Source organism: Achroia grisella, unplaced genomic scaffold, assembly GCF_030625045.1.
Source record: "Achroia grisella isolate CSIRO2021 unplaced genomic scaffold, CSIRO_AGI_Agris_v1 utg567, whole genome shotgun sequence".
In the NCBI taxonomy this organism is placed as follows: domain Eukaryota; kingdom Metazoa; phylum Arthropoda; class Insecta; order Lepidoptera; family Pyralidae; genus Achroia; species Achroia grisella.
In genome coordinates, this window is record NW_026712947.1 from 300,907 (window position 1) to 324,550 (window position 23,644).

The 23,644-nt window shown below is 43.9% G+C and overlaps 2 protein-coding genes across 2 annotated transcripts in view; both read right to left on the minus strand.

Moving 5' to 3' along the window:
• The window catches only part of LOC131848628 (uncharacterized), a 36,108-nt gene extending 19,617 nt beyond the window's left edge, over positions 1–16,491 (minus strand). Inside the window, exons 1-21 of the mRNA XM_059198549.1 lie at positions 16,341–16,491; positions 15,528–16,261; positions 14,226–14,508; positions 13,221–13,429; positions 11,534–11,673; positions 10,674–10,843; positions 9,866–10,392; positions 8,971–9,765; positions 7,972–8,141; positions 7,397–7,542; positions 7,018–7,159; positions 5,974–6,127; positions 5,146–5,386; positions 4,524–4,660; positions 4,218–4,346; positions 3,932–4,088; positions 3,681–3,805; positions 3,344–3,527; positions 2,133–2,315; positions 918–1,063; positions 219–638 (exon numbers count right to left, since the gene is read on the minus strand). Of these exons, the coding sequence (XP_059054532.1) occupies positions 219–638; positions 918–1,063; positions 2,133–2,315; positions 3,344–3,527; positions 3,681–3,805; positions 3,932–4,088; positions 4,218–4,346; positions 4,524–4,660; positions 5,146–5,386; positions 5,974–6,127; positions 7,018–7,159; positions 7,397–7,542; positions 7,972–8,141; positions 8,971–9,765; positions 9,866–10,392; positions 10,674–10,843; positions 11,534–11,673; positions 13,221–13,429; positions 14,226–14,508; positions 15,528–16,261; positions 16,341–16,373 (5,225 nt within the window). The 5' untranslated portion in view covers positions 16,374–16,491. The remainder of the gene's footprint in view (positions 1–218; positions 639–917; positions 1,064–2,132; positions 2,316–3,343; positions 3,528–3,680; positions 3,806–3,931; positions 4,089–4,217; positions 4,347–4,523; positions 4,661–5,145; positions 5,387–5,973; positions 6,128–7,017; positions 7,160–7,396; positions 7,543–7,971; positions 8,142–8,970; positions 9,766–9,865; positions 10,393–10,673; positions 10,844–11,533; positions 11,674–13,220; positions 13,430–14,225; positions 14,509–15,527; positions 16,262–16,340) is intronic.
• Positions 16,492–18,794: 2,303 nt separating this feature from the next.
• LOC131848707 (uncharacterized) lies at positions 18,795–21,578 on the minus strand. Its single transcript, XM_059198644.1, has 2 exons — positions 21,196–21,578; positions 18,795–19,471 (listed from the first exon to the last, which is right to left on the minus strand). Exons 1-2 carry the CDS (start codon positions 21,520–21,522, stop codon positions 18,968–18,970), a joined length of 831 nt encoding a protein of 276 aa, XP_059054627.1. The 5' UTR covers positions 21,523–21,578; the 3' UTR covers positions 18,795–18,967.
• Positions 21,579–23,644: the final 2,066 nt, after the last annotated feature.

The window sequence follows — 23,644 nt, forward strand, 5'->3', positions numbered from 1 at the left end:
TTACTGCTTGGTACGCGACAGACACTTTTGATTGAATACTAAATGATAGGGTTAGTACTGCATCAGTTTGTAACCAGCATGGTTAATTCCTTGTTATTTCAACACGATTGGACAACTGAACTGCCTTCATGATCCAATGGTGCGTCACCAGCGTATACCGCTAGCGCAGACGGGTGCGCCGTTTTATTGTTAGTGAAGTACAAAAACACGTTACTTACTTTTCAGCACAAACATGGTAATTAATCAGATTGGTCTTATCCTCTTCTACAGTTTCACTGACCGCCTGCTGCACTTCATCAGTATCGGTCTTCTCGTCTTCTTCAAGATCCTCCTCATCACTATCAGTATCGCTTTCATCGCTCGCTTCCCCAGTGAAATCGGTAGCTGTCAAACCAGGCGGCAAGTCACTATCGATTGCATTACTCGATTTAACTCGCTTCGTTTCATTCGATTTTGAAATCGTGAGGGTTTTGGCTTCAGCCTCACTGTTCGGAGTAGTGCAAGTAGCGCTGAGTGACTTCGCCTCATTCTGATGGTATGTTATAACTTCTTGTAATCGTTTTCTTACATTTGAGAGCATTCGCGACTTTACAATCCCGCTGAAGAACAACGGTCCTATTGGTGCTGTGGCCTCGTTCCTAAAAACAAATAAAAAAGAACTCTTTATTGTTCCTCTCACAGAAAGTAAATAACAATGACATAAATTAATATGTATACCAAATATAAAAACAACATAATTACAATAGAGGAATGTTCTAGGTGCGTTCCTGTTGTACATATTATGTTTTTGTCATTACAAATGCAATTACCATAAAATGAGTTACTAACTTTAATTAAGATACATTTAGGTAGAATCAGGTCGTTATTATTACGTAGCCTTTATTAGTTAATTGGAATTTGACAATTGGACTACTTACGGGCTGCAGGACGGGCGCTGCAGGTATATGTGCATGAAGAGCCGCCACAGCATCAGGTGCGCGGGGTGCTGCGGCGGCGACGACAGTGCGGCCGCGCACGCTCGGTACACCACCAGCTCATCTGCGGCCACATTTGCGTTGATTTCCTGGTAAACATTTAAAACAAAATGTTACAGGAACGAATGGGAATGATTTATTGATTCAAGCATAGACTGAATAGCAGTTTTCGGTACAGGTTGCTACCTGTACTCGGTACTTACGGCGCGTCCAGCCTGCAGCAGACACTCGCTCCCCGCTACGTGGTCGGTACCTGCGGCGCGTCCAGCCTGCAGCAGACACTCGCTCCCCGCTACGTGGTCGGTACCTGCGGCGCGTCCAGCCTGCAGCAGACACTCGCTCCCCGCTACGTGGTCGGTACCTGCGGCGCGTCCAGCCTGCAGCAGACACTCGCTCCCCGCTACGTGGTCGGTACCTGCGGCGCGTCCAGCCTGCAGCAGACACTCGCTCCCCGCTACGTGGTCGGTACCTGCGGCGCGTCCAGCCTGCAGCAGACACTCGCTCCCCGCTACGTGGTCGGTACCTGCGGCGCGTCCAGCCTGCAGCAGACACTCGCTCCCCGCTACGTGGTCGGTACCTGCGGCGCGTCCAGCCTGCAGCAGACACTCGCTCCCCGCTACGTGGTCGGTACCTGCGGCGCGTCCAGCCTGCAGCAGACACTCGCTCCCCGCTACGTGGTCGGTACCTGCGGCGCGTCCAGCCTGCAGCAGACACTCGCTCCCCGCTACGTGGTCGGTACCTGCGGCGCGTCCAGCCTGCAGCAGACACTCGCTCCCCGCTACGTGGTCGGTACCTGCGGCGCGTCCAGCGTGCAGCAGACACTCGCTCCCCGCTACGTGGTCTCCTGCGGCGCGTCCAGCGTGCAGCAGACACTCGCTCCCCGCTACGTGGTCGGTACCTGCGGCGCGTCCAGCCTGCAGCAGACACTCGCTCCCCGCTACGTGGTCGGTACCTGCGGCGCGTCCAGCGTGCAGCAGACACTCGCTCCCCGCTACGTGGTCGGTACCTGCAGCGCGTGGAGCCTGCAGCAGACACTCGCTCCCCGCTACGTGGTCGGTACCTGCGGCGCGTCCAGACACTCGCTCCCCGCTACGTGGTCGGTACCTGCGGCGCGTCCAGCGTGCAGCAGACACTCGCTCCCCGCTACGTGGTCGGTACCTGCAGCGCGTGGTCCACGTGTGTCCTGCGTGCGGCGGCGCGCTGTCGGTGCAGCGCGTCCAGCAGGCGCGGCAGGTGCGCGCGCAGCTCGTGCGCGTGCGCGGCGCGCAGCAGACACTCGGTCGCCAGCGGCGCGGACGATACCGCGCGGCACCACGCAGTCAACTGCTCGCGGTTGCACTCCTGCAAAAGGTCAATTACTTTATTTTTATTTATTTATTAAAGGAAAACCAAGGCTATTCAAGTACATCTTAAATAAAATCAATATATATGTCACAGTAAGCCACTGACAGGCTTTCACTAATAACAATAGACTAATTCTTAAAAAAAATTACGAATTAATAAATTTATTTAACTGTCGCTACATCGCCCGTAAAGCTCATAACGTAATATAGAAACAGGACCATTAATAATAGATAAAGTATACCAGGTTGTATGATGTATGTATATACTAGTGTGTGGGAGTGACCTGCAGCAGCAGCGCGGCGTGCGCGTCTGCGGCGGGCCAGTCCCTGGCGGCGAGCGGTCGGAGGGGGCTATACTAGTGTGCGGGAGTGACCTGCAGCAGCAGCGCGGCGTGCGCGTCTGCGGCGGGCCAGTCCCTGGCGGCGAGCGGTCGGAGGGGGCTATACTAGTGTGCGGGAGTGACCTGCAGCAGCAGCGCGGCGTGCGCGTCTGCGGCGGGCCAGTCCCTGGCGGCGAGCGGTCGGAGGGGGCTATACTAGTGTGCGGGAGTGACCTGCAGCAGCAGCGCGGCGTGCGCGTCTGCGGCGGCCAGTCCCTGGCGGCGAGCGGTCGGAGGGGGCTATACTAGTGTGCGGGAGTGACCTGCAGCAGCAGCGCGGCGTGCGCGTCTGCGGCGGGCCAGTCCCTGGCGGCGAGCGGTCGGAGGGGGCTATACTAGTGTGCGGGAGTGACCTGCAGCAGCAGCGCGGCGTGCGCGTCTGCGGCGGGCCAGTCCCTGGCGGCGAGCAGCGGAGGCGGCTATACTAGTGTGCGGGAGCGCAGCAGCAGCGCGGCGTGCGCGCTGCGAGCCTGGCGGCGAGCGGTCCTATACTAGTGTGCGACCCGCAGCAGCAGCGCGGCGTGCAGCACTGCGCGCCGCCCTGGCGGCGAGCGGTCGGAGGGGGCTATACTGTGCGGGAGTGACCTGCAGCAGCAGCGCACGTGCGCGTCTGCGACAGTCCCTGGCGGCGAGCGGTTTGCTATACTAGTGTGCGGGAGCCGACCCGCAGCAGCAGCGCGGCGTGCGTTTCTGCGGCGGCCAGTTCCTGGCGGCGAGCGGTCTTTATGCAATATGTGCGGGAGTCACCTGCAGCAGCAGCGCGGCGTGCGCGTCTGCGGCGGGATGGCGGCGAGCGGTCGGAGGGGGCTATACTAGTGTGCGGGATTGACCTGCAGCAGCAGCGCGTTATTTAATTCCCTGGCGGCGAGCGGTCAGGGGGCTATACTAGTGTGCGGGAAAAGCAGCGCGGCGTGCGCGTCTGCGGCGGGCCAGTCCCTGGCGGCGCGCGGTCGGAGTGGGCTATACTAGTGTGCGGGAGTGACCTGCAGCAGCAGCGCGGCGTGCGCGTCTGCGGCGGGCCAGTCCCTGGCGGCGAGCGGTCGGAGGGGGCTATACTAGTGTGCGACCGCAGCAGCAGCGCGGCGTGCGCGTCTGCGGCGGCCAGTCCCTGGCGGCGAGCGGTCGGAATACTAGTGTGTGACCTGCAGCAGCAGCGCGGCGTGCGCGTTGCGGGATATTTAATCAACCTGGCGGCGAGCGGTCGGAGGGGGCTATACTAGTGTGCGGGAGTGACCTGCAGCAGCAGCGCGGCGTGCGCGTCTGCGGCGGGCCAGTCCCTGGCGGCGAGCAGCGCGGCGTCCACGAGCGCGGCGCCGGAGGCTGCGAGCCGCGGCCGCCACGCCGCCCGCAGCCAGCACGCCAGCACCGCGCCGCACGGGTACTCGCCGCATCTGTGCAGACACTCATCACTCATCGACATACACTTTTGTATAGAACTAGCCGACCGGCGCTTATCTGCGTTTTATTTCCCCACCTTTTGCAATATTTTTATTTATTTAATTTACATAAAAAATTCTTACTGTCCGTCAGCAAGTTGTGCCAACATCAGCTTCATCAGCAACTGGGCGCCACTGGCGCCGCCCAGCCCCAGTGCGCGCAGCACCAGCTTCGGGCCCGAGTTTAGTAACGTGTTAAATACTTCTGTGAATCTGCAATTATTGGATATTTAATCAAACTAAATTTGATTTTCATTTTGTTCATGTTAACCAATCATCACGTAAGTCAACATAACATGGCAAAACTTATATTCATTGAATCGAATCTCTAACAACAATAACGTAAGGTCTCAATTGTAATGTAGCGAGGTAGCGTGTGGGTGTACTAACGCGTGCGCGCGCGAGACGGACTCTGGCGAGGGCGAGAGTGCGAGCAGGACGGCGGCCAGGCAGTGCACGGCGTCAGCAGTGCGTGCCGCGCCCGCGCCCGCCAACCGCGCCAGAGCCTCCGCGCCTCGCGAACATATCTGCGCACGAGCACGCACTACACTGTACATATACGTACCTTTAATTTCATTTATCTTTAATAGATCATCCATAAATTACGTCAAGAATTTACGAATGATTACGATACTGAGTGTATATACTGATGCGTGACAAATTCACCAGGAATTTATTATTATGGTTTCCAGGAGGCACCGCGTGGAGCTCGACCTCACATGGTACATTGCTAACAATGTAATCAGTCTACATTACAACAATCCTCTGTCATCCCCACTACTTTGTTATTAGTATACCCTTAAGCCATAAGGTAGCTACGAGAACGTCAAAATATAGTAGTGAGAATAGTGCAAACTCACTAGCGGAATGCAACGTTCTCATGAGCTGGAGAGCAGCGTTGGCGAAGTGGTCGTCAAGTTCGGGGGCGAGCTGAGGCAGCAGCGAGGACACACATTTCGGAGGCAGTCGCTACTTTGATACCCTCACGGCAAACGATAGCTGTCAAACTTACCAATGGAATACAATGCCCCCAAGAGCTGGAGAGCAGCGCGTACGCGTTGGCGAAGTGATCATCGGGGTCGGGCTCCGGGTCGGGGTCGGGCGCCAGCAGCGGCAGCGCCCAGCACGCGCGGTGCACCCGCAGCCGCCGCAGTATGCGCCACAGAGCCTCGCCCGCGCCGCCGCCCGCCCACGACCGCCCGCGGGCACACACCCACGACCCGATCGTCAGCTGCACCTCCAGTGACACACCGCTGTCGTCCGGTGCGTAATAAATAAAAAAAAAACATACACAACGACATCTAGCTGCATACTTATACTCGTACAACACCATGGTGAATATATAGATGTTGCTGGTCGAGACATTTATTAAATATGATAAATATTGAAAATAATGATATATACAATCGTTTTATAATAAATATTGAAATTTCTAAAATAAAAATTATTATTTTGTGTATTTATTCCTTCACGACATTTTTAAATACTAATATTGAAAATAAATATGTCAATCGTTTTATAATAAATATAATTTCTAAAATAAAAATTGCTAAATTATTCCTTATAATATTAGCTATTTACAAATAAAAGTCCCGTTATTTTTATACATATATAAGTGCCGTATATACTTTCATACTACATTTAACGAAGGCAAAAAAAAATTGAAATAACAAATAATCATTTCAATTTTATTTATATGTACAGAGTTACAAAAAAAATTATTTACGTATTTCTATCAGCTTTTCACGAGAATGAACACATTAAATGAGTCGAAAATATATATACCTTTCTAGTACAATCTATATAGCAGTATAGTATAGTAGTATAGGATTCCCCTGACCTGTGCGGAGTATAGTCGAGGTTGAGGAGCAGCGGCGCCAGCAGCGGCGGACAGCGGCGCGCCCAGTCGTCGAGCACGGCGCGCGCGTCCCCGAACGTCGGCCGCCACGCCTGCACGCGCAGGTACTGCACGCAACACGCCTCCAGCGGCGACACTACCGTCATATTTAGCTGCCTTTATGTTAGGACACTTGATACGGTACGATTAATTTATGGAAGTTATTATTGAGGGGCAGATATAAGGAAAGAGGGGGAGAGGGAGACCAAGGCACAACTACATCAAGCAAATGAAAGACAGAATTGGAGTCGTGTCGTATCAAGGTTTAAAGAGTATGACGGAAGATCGTGGAAAGTGGCAAGCGCTCCACCGACGAGAGCGTCGCTCTTAAATGATGAATGACTGCCTTTACATGACAAGTTCCTCCTCCGATCGACCCCCGTCCAATTCAAACGGGGATCGAAATTGCGACGGCCCAGTCGAGGTTGTAACCTCTAACGGTCAGACTAAAGTCAAATTCGTCAAGCGGGAGTTAGTGTTCAGCTACTTATAAAGCCATAAGTCCTTCCGCGGGTTTGGAATGCCATCTACACTTGTCGACTATCCTCCGGTGAAGTAATAAAGGTCAGCTGCTGCCAACAGCATTAAGGTAGTCCGAAAAAGACACAATCATTCACGGACTATCCAAGCACATGTGATTTACCACCATATAGAATACAATAGAATTTATTAACTCGTTTTATACAGTAATAACATAAGAAATATGTACAATGAATAATCGCCCAATTTATATAATACCTGTTTAAATTATAGTCTGTGTGTTATTTTGAAGCTATATTACTGTATTTTTTTATTGGGGGTTTTGGGCTATAGTGTGGTGTTTGCTCTTCAGCTTAGTAAATTCTGTGAGGGCCCTAATCAGGATGCATACGTTGTTTTCATCAATATATTACTGTAAAGTCTCATTAGAACCCGGTCAGTAGTTTTTGCGTATACTTACAAAATTTCGCGTTTACAATATTAACAAGAATGTGTGGTAATACTGACTCTGGTAGATATCGGCGAGCAGATGTAGAGCGATGGTGTAGAGGTATGGATGCGCGTGCAGTACACGTGGCAACCACGCACGTGCCGCGTGCTCGCAGCCGCCCGCGCCGCCGCAAGCCGCTGGTTTACGCTTCACACATGCCTGCACATGGTACATATTTTTTCTTTTCTTCCATTTTTATTTCTTTCTTGCGTCAGACATACACGTACGTGTATATTACGGTTCGATTCGTATATCAGTAGTATTATTAGCGTATTTTTTATTAATAAAACTATCAAATTTAGAATTAGTTGATACTGATGACAAGGTTTTACGGTACCGAAAATTTAGTGGAGTTTCGGCATTAAACATTAGCATTACTAAATATTAAATAGTAACCTGTAGTAAGAACTCGACCACGACCCTGGCGAGCTGGTGGTCGTGACGACGGTCGATGGTCGCCTGCGACACCACCTCCACGCGCTGCTTGCATGACAACAACGGTACCGTTATTGGCAGAACTTCCAGCTGGTTTTGGTCCTTATCTGATGACAGTAACGAAAATTCAATATAATATTAATTAATTACTTTTCACTGATAAAAGTGCAATGACATTTTATTTAATAAATAATAGTTTTATTAACATACATTTTAAATTCTTATTATGTATATTTGAATAAAATAAATATGAAGTTGTTTATTTTGTTATTACATACATCTTAACCAATGTGCCATTTAAGCAATCAAATATGCAATTCATGTAATATTAAGGATACAGAGAACATTCAATGAGACATAAAAAAAATGGGCACCTACTCCATCAATGAATGAATGAATGAAAAACACTTTATTGTTCCTCTCACAGAAAGAATAATTACATAAATTAATATGTATATCAAATATAAAAAGAAAATAAAACTTAATTATAATATAGAGGTAAAAATGGCATCAATCTATTGTGTCTCGATATATACCGTGCAGTCCGATGATGAGCGTGTAGTAATAGTCGCTGGCGCTGTTGTCCGCCAGCAGAGTGGCGGGCAGCCGCTGCAGTTGGCTGGTGCCGAACAGCTTCACGCCCGCCATGTAACACGCCTCCATCTCTGCCGTTATCTCATCACGTAGCGCCCTCTCGTACGACGTACTGTATAAATAACAATTTTAATCAATGCATATTATACAGATATCTGAAAGGATTCGTTGTTTAGTAGTCCACAATCTTCATCAAGAATTAGAATTAGTTGGTGGGCACGGTGCAGGCGCGCGTAGTGCGGGTGTGTAGTGTGTAGTGTGCGTGTAGTGCGGCCGCGCGAGGTACCTGGCGTGCAGGTGCAGGGCGGCGAGCGTGCGCAGGGCGCGGTGCAGGCGGGTGTAGTGTGTAGTGTGCGTGTAGTGCGGCCGCGCGAGGTACCTGGCGTGCAGGTGCAGGGCGGCGAGCGTGCGCAGGGCGCGGTGCAGGCGGGTGTAGTGTGTAGTGTGCGTGTAGTGCGGCCGCGCGAGGTCCCTGGCGTGCAGGTGCAGGGCGGCGAGCGTGCGCAGGGCGCGGTGCAGGCGGGTGTAGTGTGTAGTGTGCGTGTAGTGCGGCCGCGCGAGGTACCTGGCGTGCAGGTGCAGGGCGGCGAGCGTGCGCAGGGCGCGGTGCAGGCGGGTGTAGTGTGTAGTGTGCGTGTGTGCGGCGGCGCGAGGTGGGCTGTTCGGAGCTGGCGGGCGGAGAGCGTGCGCAGGGCGCGGTGCAGGCGGGTGTAGTGTGTAGTGTGCGTGTAGTGCGGCCGCGCGAGGTACCTGGCGTGCAGGTGCAGGGCGGCGAGCGTGCGCAGGGCGCGGTGCAGGCGGGTGTAGTGTGTAGTGTGCGTGTAGTGCGGCCGCGCGGTACCTGGCGTGCAGGTGCAGGGCGGCGAGCGTGCGCAGGGCGCGGTGCAGGCGGGTGTAGTGTGTAGTGTGTAGTGTGCGTGTAGTGCGGCCGCGCGAGGTACCTGGCGTGCAGGTGCAGGGCGGCGAGCGCCCGCAGCGCGCGGGCGGAGAGCGTGCGCAGGGCGCGGTGCAGGCGGGTGTAGTGTGTAGTGTGCGTGTAGTGCGGCCGCGCGAGGTACCTGGCGTGCAGGTGCAGGGCGGCGAGCGCCCGCAGCGCGCGGGCGGAGAGCGTGCGCAGGGCGCGGTGCAGGCGGGTGTAGTGTGTAGTGTGCGTGTAGTGCGGCCGCGCGAGGTACCTGGCGTGCAGGTGCAGGGCGGCGAGCGCCCGCAGCGCGCGGGCGGTGCAGCCGTGCGCGGCGCGGTGCAGGCGGGTGGAGTGTGTAGTGTGCGTGTAGTGCGGCCGCGCGAGGTACCTGGCGTGCAGGTGCAGGGCGGCGAGCGTGCGCAGGGCGCGGTGCAGGCGGGTGTAGTGTGTAGTGTGCGTGTAGTGCGGCCGCGCGAGGTACCTGGCGTGCAGGTGCAGGGCGGCGAGCGCCCGCAGCGCGCGGGCGGAGAGCGTGCGCAGGGCGCGGTGCAGGCGGGTGTAGTGTGTAGTGTGCGTGTAGTGCGGCCGCGCGAGGTACCTGGCGTGCAGGTGCAGGGCGGCGAGCGCCCGCAGCGCGCGGGCGGAGAGCGTGCGCAGGGCGCGGTGCAGGCGGGTGTAGTGTGTAGTGTGCGTGTAGTGCGGCCGCGCGAGGTACCTGGCGTGCAGGTGCAGGGCGGCGAGCGCCCGCAGCGCGCGGGCGGCGAGCGTGCGCAGGGCGCGGTGCAGGCGGGTGTAGTGTGTAGTGTGCGTGTAGTGCGGCCGCGCGAGGTACCTGGCGTGCAGGTGCAGGGCGGCGAGCGTGCGCAGGGCGCGGTGCAGGCGGGTGTAGTGTGTAGTGTGTAGTGTGCGTGTAGTGCGGCCGCGCGAGGTACCTGGCGTGCAGGTGCAGGGCGGCGAGCGTGCGCAGGGCGCGGTGCAGGCGGGTGTAGTGTGTAGTGTGCGTGTAGTGCGGCCGCGCGAGGTACCTGGCGTGCAGGTGCAGGGCGGCGAGCGCCCGCAGCGCGCGGGCGGAGAGCGTGCGCAGGGCGCGGTGCAGGCGGGTGTAGTGTGTAGTGTGCGTGTAGTGCGGCCGCGCGAGGTACCTGGCGTGCAGGTGCAGGGCGGCGAGCGCCCGCAGCGCGCGGGCGGAGAGCGTGCGCAGGGCGCGGTGCAGGCGGGTGTAGTGTGTAGTGTGCGTGTAGTGCGGCCGCGCGAGGTACCTGGCGTGCAGGTGCAGGGCGGCGAGCGCCCGCAGCGCGCGGGCGGAGAGCGTGCGCAGGGCGCGGTGCAGGCGGGTGTAGTTGGGATGCGCGACGCGAGCACGATGCAGCGCGGCCAGTAGCGCGCGCACGCCACGTGCCGCCCGCAGCGCGCCGCTTCCCCCCGCGCGCCAGTCCTCCGCCCGCATTCTGCGCACGTCCTGCCGCAATACATAAGCTCGCTTGTACAATTAATTACATTTCAAGACATCACTAACAGTTTTGGGTTTGGCAATCAGTATTAACATTACATTTATTCTCTTATCTGCGAAGGAGCATACTATAGCCCCATCTACTAGAAGTCCTGTAATTGGTCTCGCAGATGAAGCGTTAAAACCATTAGAATCATTTTGAAATTAAAGTCATTTTGACAGCTAACAGTTGAAAGGATATGTTGTGCTATATAAGCCGTTGTGATATATAAAAAAATGAGGATACAAACGATATCTGGGAACAGCATGATGGTGCCGACGAGACGTCGTAGCGGCGCGGCGCGGAGTAGCGCTAGCAGGTCTCGCTCGCGCAGCGCGCCCTCGCTCACTGCGCCCCCCGCGCCCCCGCGCCCCACCTCCTCCCACGCATCCGCCTCCGCCGCCGAGCCGCCCGCGCCCTCTGCATAACGACCCAAGTGGTACATACAAAATATAATGGTAGTACGTGAATTTGATTCACACTTACGTCGTGGCAGTAGGTACAATCTCAATATATGAATTTGAAGACCCAATTGTGTAAGTAAAAGAATATTGTTACAAAAGGCTGTTGCGAATTCTTTTGTCCATCTATAACAGTAGTAGATTTGACGGCCTCTGTGGTCTAACGGTTTAGCACACCAACATTTGTATTCATGGGTATGATTGTTTCTATCAGTCTGGGTGTTTTCTATGTATAATATGTATGTATTTACAAAAAAAGACAGAGTACATATGTATCCATATTAGATATTTAGTACCTATAACACAAGCTCTAGCTAGCTTAACTTGGGACAAACTGGCGCTGCGTGAATTATCCTAACATATTATTATTATTTATTTATGCTCAGAATAGTAGACACAACCTGAACGAACAAACTGAACTCTGCCTCTCTCCAAAATTATTACTCCGAGTTTATGATTTTAACAACTAAAACATGTCCATAAGGCGTCTTTTAGCATCAAAACCGTACAGTTATTCATCATAGTCTTTATGTCTCTTGGCAATGAAACTAAACTATTTATCCATACATTTTAGGGTATTTCAGTAACTGATATCGTGCAGCGGGTAGGCCAGTCAGCCACGTGTCTATTTCTGGAATAGTATACGTACCCTCTGTGCACTCGGCGGCATGTTCGAGCGCCGGCGGCCTCGTCAGCAGCAGCTCGAGCAGCGCCAGCAGTTCAGGCCCGCTGGCCGCGCCCGCACCCGCCGACACCGCCGGCGCCGCCCACCGCACCGACCGAGTTTGTCTGCACATTAAACCAATTATATTCATATTTTTATTGATGACTATCTGATCCGCTCAACTTTGTCTGCATTATACTTACTTGACATTTATCATCAATCAATACTCACAAACTTTCGCGTTTATATTAGTAAGTTTAATGTTAGTAAGATAATGGAATGGTGGACTCGCCTGCGGTAATGGTTTACGATGGCGGGGCACCAGTCTAGGATGATATAGTCAGTTAAGCCCATCGTGACAAATTCACCAAAAACTTATCACGATGGTTTCCAAAAGGAATCATGTGAAAGTCAACCTGACATGGTATATTACTAGAATCATGTTGATTTATTACAGCCCATGTTGTTAAAACCATTAGCCACAACACTCATGGATTCCAGGGGTCACATATTCAGACTGAAAAGGTCACGTCTGGCTGATCTAACACAACAGATTTATTTAAAAGGAGGACTACTTCACTGGATGTGTGTAAACTCAAAGTGCAAGATAATGATAGCAATGCAAACCAAATCTGACAAAATCCAATTGGCTGATCGCAGATAGACAAGGAAACCAAGAGAAAAAGATTGACTTGTTGATGCATTGCTTGATTGATTGTATATTTTTTAATAAATTATGTGTTATTTTGCAAAAGTCCATTTTATTATAATTGGATTTATATTATTTAGTTTAATTCCGTTATCATTAGCATGTGTGAGACTACAAGTATTCAGTTAGGAGGCCTGACTACCGGTACTTGAATCGTTATGACCTTCACTATGAGTTATAAAATTTTATCTATCTACACTCATATTGCGAAACGTGTTTCGCCTCTAAACGACGCATTGAATACAATGTATACATATAAATAAAATTGGTGTGTCTGTTTATAATATTGAAATAACTGTTTTTTACTACATACATATGAATATAAATACGGTACATACACCAAAATAACATTTTTTACATTTTTGTCTGTCTGTTTGTTCCGGCTAATCTCTGAAATGGCTGGGCCGATTTTGATGGGACTTTTATTGGCAGGTAGCTGATGTAATAAGGAGTAACTTAGGCTACTTTTATTTTAAAAAAATAAAGTTAAATCCCACGCGGATGAAGACTATTTTTAAATAAATTTGGAAGCCAAGTGTTGACTGTTCGGTGTGTCGTAAATTACACAATAATACCTACTTATAATTTAAACCCTTCCCATAAATAAAACAGGACAAGGACAATGGGACCGATACTATTATTCAGTACTAAAAATTGTTTGTATTATATAACATACTAGCTGTTGACTGCGACTTTGACTACACTAACCTCCATTTCACTCAATACCCGATTTTTTTAGATAAAGGGTAAAAGCATTAAATTTAAAAGAAAAAAGGTAAAATGGCATTATGAAAATGAACATAGGCTATCTATGTTCATCATCATAATACCATTTATCTTCGTTTCATATTTCATTTAGATCCATTCAGCGGTTTAGTTGTGAAAAGGTAACAAATAGACAGAAAGACACTTTCACATTAATTATTATTATAAGCATGTTTAATAAACAGTTAATGAACTGACCTGAACAAATGATGTATTAGAAATAACAACTGCCTCAAATCTCGACCGTCGACGAGTGCAACGGAGAGTGCAGTCGCCCAACGCTGCAACACTTTAGCTAGCGCCGGAGGTGCATTGTCGCTCAACTTTAACGCTTGCAGTATTAAAGTAAGAGCTTCACGTATTTCGTTTTTGTTTGTTTTGATAATTCCAGATAAAAATTCCTCTATCTAAAACAAAAAATAATAATACTAAGTTAATGCTCATAATAATGCATATTGCACAGTCATTTGCATCATTTGAATGTAATTTTAATTTAATTCTACTTTGGCCTTCAAATGTCAGCCTGGATTTGTAACAGTTTATACTATAGTAGATTATCTGATAAGTCGTACTTCATGGGTACCTAAGTCTAAACTATTTCAGCTGCTAAGCAGCTGCTACAAAGTAATCGAAATTAGGATGGTCTGAACCTCTGAACCGTCTATTCGAAACCCTAGCGGTGCCCCGTCAAGTGGGAGTTGGCCTTCAGCCGCTCCATAAGCCCTTCCGAGGGTTTGGAGTGCTATTTATCTCGCCCCCTATCGTCCAGTGAAGCCGTAAAGGTGAGCTGCGGCCAACAGCTTTAGAGTAGTCCGAAATAAATGTTACAAGGCAAATTTCTTAACGCCATGTTTCAGTGTTATTGTAAGATAAGTCAGAGAAATTATAGCATGACGCATAAAATTTTAGTCTTTTAGAATAACAATACTGAAACAGTATCACTGGCGTAACATGATATCGTAATGTACATAGTGCAGTTTATTTATATAGTCCCTGGTATCTACTTATTATCATCAGCCTGTTTACTATTCAAATTGCATAAAAAAATATTATTCATGATTACTTTTTTTTACGTTTTCCATATCTTATGATCAGCTCACCAAGTCCTTAGCAGACTTGTTTCAGAAATCTGTTGAGAGAGAATTAACTCAGTGAGTTACAGTCTCTCTATTCACAAATAATTTAAAAAGAATAACTACATACCTGGCAAAAAGCTAAAAGAGCCGAATATTGATGATGGCAGTATGATTCCTGGATGTCTCTCAAGAGAGCTGTCAGTCTCATTCGAGCAGCAGGTATTCTATCCTTCAACAGCTGAGCATCTTCATATGAGCCCCAAAAGTCCACACTGGCCCCACACTTGCACTGCTCCGACAAATGTAAAGTCTTCTTTTCAATCTTCCAAAGTGTTGATCTGTATTTCTCTTCTTCAGCGAATCCATTGAACAATTGTGTTCGATCACGTTCTAGAGCTGTGTAAGATTGTCTGAAACATGATTTTAAAGAGATTTTCTTTATTGTTGAGTAACTAAATAAATTTGTAGGAATCTAGTCTTTTTTATTTAGGTTTTGCAACTGAGCTCTTTTATTTTTATTGAGGCTCTAGCATTGGTGTGTATAATAATTTATATGAAGGGATACTAACTATTTATAATTATTGACTGTCCATTTAATATAGACAATAATTATCAAATAATTTTTTTTTTAAAAATAATAGAATAAAACAGAAATACTTGACAATGTGTAAAAGAGTAAAGTCAGTAAGGTTATTCAAATATATCTATAAAAAGTGGTCATTCTAATTCAATATAGATTTTTTTTTAAATATGTTATTTTGAGACATTTGAATTCATTTGATCTATAGATCTTCCACATATTAATTTGATTTATAGATTTACGAGTTTAATCTAAAACAATTATTAGACATGTTATATTTAGTTTTATATACATTTATGTAAAGTATAACAGATATAAAAAATGAATTATTAACAATTACACTATTGCCAATATAGAACATGTTTATACATACATAAATGTAGCTTGAAATTTATTTAATTTGACACAGTCTTTTGAAATACAGGAAAACAAAAGTATGTGGATTTCACAAACATTACTCTAAGAGCAAAACATCTATTTAAAAGGACACAAATTCTTTGCTAATTATAATTAACTTTCTACTGAGGTACTTCATAAGCTGTCATCTACATATAACTTTCGATTGAGGTAAGCAGTCATCTGCATAGGCACCTCTGCTTCTCTTACTTCAGCTGCTAAGTAGGTTGCTTTGTAAGCTGTGTTTTGGTTGAAGGGAGTTAAATATATATAGGATAAGAGGCAAGACATCTTATTCCAAACACACACATGATAATGTGATGTTGTTAGAGCTCTTCATGTATATAAGAGACAGTTACCACTTATCATCAGGTGGGCATCTTTATCTTTGACTTTAGAATTACAGAAAAACATGTGCTAGAATCAAATTATTATTAAGATAAATGTATGTACCGTAAAGTTGAGAGTAGATCTACTAATGGATGTTCAGGTCCACTGACTGGTCCAGTTTCTACTGCTGCCTCCTCCCTCTCACTTAAAGATTTAACTTCGGCTATCTCTTTCCCACCATAAATCCAAACTGCTTGCTCCAGAGGCATACACTGGACTTTATATTCAATTAGTGGTGCTGGTACTTCCTTGACTAATACAGGATGTGTATATGTGGCCTGAGGGACTTCCTCTATTTCAAAAGTAGGTGCAGAAGGTACTACGATGTCATCTTCAATAATCTGACTCTTTATTTCCATGGTAGAGTCATTTGATACATATTCATTAGGTAATACTAATGTTTGTTCTACTTCTAATGTCTGTACAGCACTAGGAGCTGGTATAGACATTCGTTCTAATTTTAAATTCAAATCTTCAAATGTTTTCCCCGCATGTTCATCCCGCAATGGTTTCAAATGTTGAACCTCTAATTGTTCTGTTTTAACTACTTCCTTTTGATTATTAGATTCAGTTGTATTTTCAACTGAATGTGATGTTATAGTTGTATCTTTGACATGTTCATGACTAGATTTAGTGCTGTAAGTTTCAACTGCAGGCGTCGTAATAGTTTGTTGTTCACTGGCAGCATCGGCAGTCATAATATCTGCATTTAATTCTAACGATGACCGAGTGGGAATAGGAGGATCTTCTATCTCTAATACTTGGCTGATAGAACTTTTCTCCTTTGCTTTCTTTTTCTGTAAAGACAATGACAAGGAGACTGTGTTATACAAATCATTTGCCACAAAACAAATCTACTGTATATTTAATACGTACCTCTCGACGCTTTTCCTTAATCATCGTAGCCATGTTTTCTACGCATAGAACTGAATCTATTTACATGAAATATCTACACACTTTGTTTACTGTTATATAAATAAACAAATTAGCTTTGAAACAATGGTGACTTTATTGTTTTGACTTTTGATTGGGGAATTACGGTTTATCAAAGATTAGAATCCACTTGACTTATGGACTGATAGATTGATAGAGGACCAGTGTTGCCAGCAAAAATTAAAGAAATACCTAGACGTAACAAGAAAAAAATATGAAGAATAGAAAAGTAGAGAGCTAGCATATTTGATAAATAATGTTTTCTCTTTCTTTTGTATCTTCAAATATTATTATATATTTGATATATTTTTTAAAATCTAGTTTCTTGAAATGTTATGAAAAGTAGGAGGCTAATATTGCATTAAAATCAGAAGATTTCCCATAAAAATGGGAGATCTGACACCACCGAGGAAAATTGTCAAACTGAACAGCTGATTCCCAGAAAATAGGTGTGGAAGTGATCACAAAAATAAGTCAATACAACTATCACTTATTTCATTATCATAGGTTTTTAAATGGAACAAGTACATTAACAATCTGCCCGTAAAATATCAAGTAAAATTTTTGTTGCCATTCGTTTTTCCACTCGCGCGTTGACTTTTCCTTCTACTATGTGTCCGAGCACATATTCCTTTTTTTAATTTTGTGTATTGGTAAAAACAAACAGACAGACACTACACACAGATGACATTTTGTTACTCAAGTCTATTATATTTATTTATTTTTGTCATCCGCATTATCAGGACACTGCAGTTCACCACAAGCAGTGAACAGTCCTATGTTCAGACATAGTTCTCTCCCTGGGCAAGATCTTCAGCCTTTCTCTTACAGATGTCGGTGACCTTAATTCTCTGGCGGATTACTTCGTTTTGGATTTTATCCCTCAAAGAAACTCCAAGTATAGCTCATTCCATAGCTCGTTGAGCGACTTTGAGTTGGTGGACCAGTCGTATCCCCAGTGTCCACGTTTCGCCACCGTAAGTCATAACGGGTAGGACGCACCGATTATATATAAGTATACATTTGTTTTAAAGCTTTATGGAAGCGACAACGAGAAGACAGACTTGACGAAGTTTTCAAAAAGCTGCCCAGCCCAGCTGTATCCGTATTATTTTTCCGTAATTATGTTTGTCTATCTTGGTATTTGTCAGTATATATTCACACAAAATCTTAAAAATCTAATGCTGAACAATATTTATTTAAAAAGTAACATGCAAGTTTTATGTACGTTTTTCTTGGGATAAGGCTTTCAGTATGAGCCGTAAAATCAAGATTTTATATATGACTATTCAAAAGTACTTATATTAGGTTTATTTGAAAAAATATTATTTCTATTTAGTGTACTAGTACTAGATATAAATAATGGAATGGGAATAGTCTCTATTGTATAGACAGACATAAACGGCCAGTACAAAGTACAATGATAACATTCCTACTTATCAATATTTTTTAGGATTATGAATCACCGTTCTGTCTCGATCTTACTAGTATGTTATGTTACGTGTCGAATATCTCGTAATATTTTGTAATGTTTATGTAGAAACATTTACACATCCGTGTCTACTATCTTTACATAGCATGAAATGACCGCTTGTGCTGTCTGTTTGCGTATTGATTTTAGCATTAGATAGAATGATTCAAGAGGAAGGTTTATATGGAATATCCATAATGCAGCCGGGGCTGTTAGCTAGTAAATGATAAAAGGCATATCTGTCTGTTTGTTATCTTTTCATGCCGAAACGGCTGAATGAATCTGTCTGAAGTGAAATTTCACATGATAGGAATACGACTGTTTACTGAAGACAGAAATAGGCTATATTTTATATTAATCATCATCATCTCAGCCCGGAAGACGTCCACTGCTGAACAAAGGCCTCCCCCAAAGATCTCCACGACGATAGGTCCTGCGCCGCTCGCATCCAATGCCTTCCAGCGATCTTGACCAAATCGTCGGTCCACCTTGCTGGAGGCCTTCCCACGATGCGTCTTCCGGTCCGCGGTCGCCACTTGAGGACTTTACTGTCCCAACGGCTATCTGTCCTACGAGCTATGTGCTCTGCCCATTGCCACTTCAGTTTTGCAATTCTTCGGGCTATGTCTGTCACTCTGGTTCTTCTGCGGATCTCCTTATATCAATAATATTCCGTGGATAAATAAAAAAAACAAATACGAGAAGAACGTTTAGTGTGCATCGTCCATACCATTATACATTGTGTAACAGCTTGTGATCTATAAATGAGTATTTTTTTTAAAGTGTGTATGTATTTTAATTTTCCACGACTTAATGGCTGAATGGATTTTAATGCAATTTGTAAAATCTCGTTAATTGACATCAAGCAATGAAAAGATTAATATTACAAATAAAAAATATATAGATAATACACAACTCTGCTTAGTTTGGGACTAGATGGCGCTGAGTGAATTGTCCTGGGTTAGTAATTATATTATTTGAAATGCGCGCTTCGCGTATTTCTATCTATACCCTGGAAAAGACCATTTGCGGCGCCATATCATGACTACCTTAACCATTATGGTAGAATCCTGTACTGCCATAAAGCAGAAAGCCGGCATTAGGAAGGAGGCTGCATATGGTCCTGATACGGAGTATTTTCGTCCTCATACTGCGAGTGGGACTGCTGTGCCACTATAAATATAGGGGATTTCACCTTCCTCTGCACAGGGGAAGGTGAAGAAGAGTAACTTCTAGACTGTGACGAACTGCTCTGCATTTTGGCGCGAAACATTATATTATCAATATCATGCATGGCCACATCTCGCTGGTGTTCATCTAGTTTTCTTAATTTTTTTGCCAGCAGCTGTCCATAAAGTTCATACTCGTCCATCTCTCTCTTATCGCCTGGTGAATTCCTCATATGACCCGTCGGTTCTTCTTGTTTCTTCGCGAATACTAAATTGGAGTGATTCGTGCTTTTTGAGATTGGCGTGCTCGCTTGTGCTTTGTTCTGCCTGGTAACGAGAGTGGGTCGTTCGACCACTTGTATAGTTCGACCAGAGATGTCGATCACGGGCTGCTGTGTGTTAGTATTTGGTGAATATGTAACGTTTCCGTAAAACTGAAATAAAAAAAATACATTAAAATTAATATTAGATACTACATAATTGCAACGAGTACTGGCAGTATGTAGTATTTTATTAGTATTAGATAAATACGGTACAACACCAATACAAATTGTATTAAATTACAAACGTAACTATTTTATAAGTGCTACTTTTTATACGGTATGGACATTGTAATCTATACATATAAAATAAAATTGGAGTGTCTGTTTGTAATAATGAAATAACCGTTTTTTACTACATGCATATGAATAAATACGGTACATACACCAAAATAACATTTTTTCCAATTTTTGTCTGTCTGTTTGTTCCAGCTAAACTCTGAAATGGCTGGACTGATTTTGACGGGACTTTTTTTGACAGGTAGCTGATATAATAAGGAGTAACTTAGGCTACTTTTATTTTAGAAGAATAAAGTTAAATTCCACGAGGACGAAGTTGCTGGTACAGCTAGTGATATATAAATTTCATAATTGTTAATATATAATTTAGTCTATGTTGAAATAGAAACGAATGTCATTGTTAAATGTCAACATAAGTAGTAGATAAGTATGTAAAATATCATATATGTGTAATAATCTACCTAACGTTGTACCTCATCTGGTGAAAGTCATACTATGTAATATTATGTTATCTGTGGCCATACAGAAGAAGAAGAATCAGAACTAAAATTCTAAGCGAGTTTCTTAATATGTAGGTATGGATTATGCCTTGATTACCAACTTCAAAAAAGAATAGTTTTTATTTATTAATAATAAATCTATGTAGTCTATATTACGCACTCATAATTATTAATTGAAAGTATCTAAGTATCTAGTAATTGAAAGATATTTTAGATTAATCGTATTCCGAAATTAAACGAATAGGAAGGCATATAACTATAACTACCTACCTACTTATTTATAGGCATATCTAATGCATTTAAGTAAGTGCGTATTACATATAACGCTAAGTAATTTGCCGGATTATCATATAGGTATCCATTTACGTATAGATATTATGCATACATACAGAGTTATAGACTTACTAATGTTCTTTTTAATTCACGTGCATTTTTTTTGCATTTGACTAAAACCGGCAAAACCTATAATAATGTAATCATTAAATTGCATAATCTGTTATTTATACGTTAATTAAGGGATAATAAATAAGGTTATAAGTATTAGGACATAATAAATATAACACTAAATCCAACTGCACAGACATAAAATTTATCTTATCTGTGGACTAATCTTATTAGAACCTCACGCCATAACACGTAATGGGGAATCCGGTTAAGAATCATGACCAATAGCCCTTGTAAGCTTTATCGAATATTTGTCGACTGAGTTTGCGCCATAATGCACAAGGCCAACCAATAGTCCAATGTCTATACAAGAAACAAACACACTTGAACACGCATTTGCCATCAACATAGTATATTTGAACCAATGTTAGTTCAAATCAAAAATAATTCACGTAGAACATTTTCCCTACCGTGCGAAAACACTACTAAAAATCTTTTTTTTAAAAGCCAATCTATTTATATTGTGTAATTATGTAGGTGTCTATGTCTAAAATTAAATGAAAATACTATTATTGTCAGCCAAGTTTGTCATAATAGTTATTCTAAAAACTGAATGTTGAATATATTCTACAAAATAATATAATATATGTAACAAATTACGTACTTAGGTATTGTTTCTTATAGGTATCTAATAAGATTCCGCAATATTCTTACCTCTTGTTCCATTTGATTAGTGCTATCGCATTCATATTTGCCGCCAAGAAAACTTTCCATCATAGAATAAGCAAACCAAGTCGTACTATAGTCTTCCTGTGATCTCTTTTTCTTATTAAAATGCATTCTGAATGAGGTCATTAAAGATTCTTTTTTCTTTTTAAGGTCGACGATCGAGCAATTTATACTGAGAGACGTCTGTATTCTGAGCCACGCATTCGTCACCTCACTTCTATTCCTGTGCAATGGATGTTTGGGGTCCCATAAAAGTTGTTCTCTTCTATAGAGATCTAAAAATTCTAACACAACATCATTGCTCCACGACATTATTGTGCTGAGAATTGCAATATTGGTGAAATGAAAACATATGTTACGTGTGAACGCCGCTAAAAAACCGGCGCTACTGAGCTCGACGACCAATCAGACGCGGCCGCCTGTCCAATGTTTGTTTATGAGTATGTTGGCCTCGCTCCACAAATTATGCGATCGATGTTCGTCATTGGCTTGGCGTGTGGCATTTGGCGACCAACCAAAATATATTTGTGGCATTTCTGCTTCACAATTACAAATATTTGTTGTCATAAGTGAGAATGAAGTAGTCATAATTATAATTTTGCTATGTATTTTTATATTTTTATACACACCACACCATCAAGGTGTAGTGGTGTAATATATCACGATTATTGAAGGTTTGAAGTCCACACAATAATAATATTTGTATTCACGAGAATGACTCGGTTGGTTTGGTTTCTGGTTTCTTATTATATTATGTATGTCGGAAGTGGCTAAAAATATACCATTAAAGAAAAAAATATATACATACATATATCGAAAATAAATAGGTACCGACACAGTGTTGAAGTATTGAACGAGTTTTATAGGTATTTTCAAAATATATTTTTTAACTATGACGGAAAATTATAATAATATCTCACTACAATTCACACAGCACCATCTAGTCCTAAGGTACGCAGTGCTTGTGTTATGGGTAGTAAAAAACAATACATTGTTTTTTTTGTAAATACATACATATTGTACATAGAAAACACCCAGACAAGCAATCATACTTATGTATACAAATTTTTGTACCTTCAGAGGAATCAAACCCGCAACCATCGGAAGTAAGACGTGTGCTAAGCCGCTGGACCACCGGAGTTAAAATAATCTATTTGTTTTAAAGCAGAAATCTGAAATAATTACAGCCCATAAAGATCTGAGTATGTAAACTTGAGAGGAAAAATAGAATAATGTTTCTAAAATAGAAAAATTTAATAAATAATCAATAACTTTTCAATAACAAACTTCCGGTCTAACTATAATAATAATGGTCTGATTTTATAGCATTACTTGATCTAATCTTAGGAATCATTTGAGAAAATGTTTTTGTGTATATCACGCGTTATTACCTCACACATAGATAACTAATTATCACATCCTATAAATAACAATTAATATTCGATAACAGCTGCTTAAAGACGAATAAACAAATTTATATTTATGTGTTGGAAACACTCACCATACAGTGTTGTCAAGTTTTAATTTTATTTTGCCTCAAAGCCTAAAAGGGTTATAAACTATACTAAAATATAATACACATTTTCAAAGGTCAGTAAAGTGAAGATAAAGTCTACTTTCACCAAATAGAGTTTGTATAAAGTCGTCTGTCTCCATGGACATTCTCTTTGCTTTGTAAATTGTATTCAAGTGTAGGTACTGTAACTGTGTTCACATTATTTGACATTAACTTCATATTATACTCAGGGTAAATTACAAAGTATAATATGATTTCTGAAGAGTCTAACATGCCCAACTCCGCCTTTCAGTCTATCTTCTACTAGAGGCACAGACACCCGTCTGTGCCTCTAGTACGCCATTTTATATTCATCCTACAAAAAAAAACTAAAGTTTATCGCCGTACTTCCATTCGTCTTGGATTCGATTCTGAAATTTGTATCCTGCTGATACACATATTTGTATTCATGCTGTATTATTTTATGTATTTTACTTTATGTCCTTATAATATGTTGCATTAGCAAAAAAATAAACCTACCTATTTCTATCAGTTGTTTGGAACCCATAGTAAGCTTTGCTTAGCTTGGGACTAGACAGCCTTGTGTAAATTGTCCAGGATTATTTTTATTATTGATGATGGTGAAAGGAGGTACTACATCATAGGTAAATATCTTTTCGAATTAGGGTCCTTGTTTAAGGGGCTAAATTGGCAAAATAGACTATTAGGGAAATAATAAGGCCCTAAGTAAATAGGAATTAAATTAGTTAATCCTGCTGTAATTGAATTAATATTTCATATCTTAAATAAAGTTTTTATTATAAATAAAATAAAGGGTACTACATCCTGGTAACACTGTCAAGAAAAATGTTTTAAAACTATAATAACAATTGCTTTATATAGTAATTTGTACTTCTATAGTCTGAAAAATACTAGTTT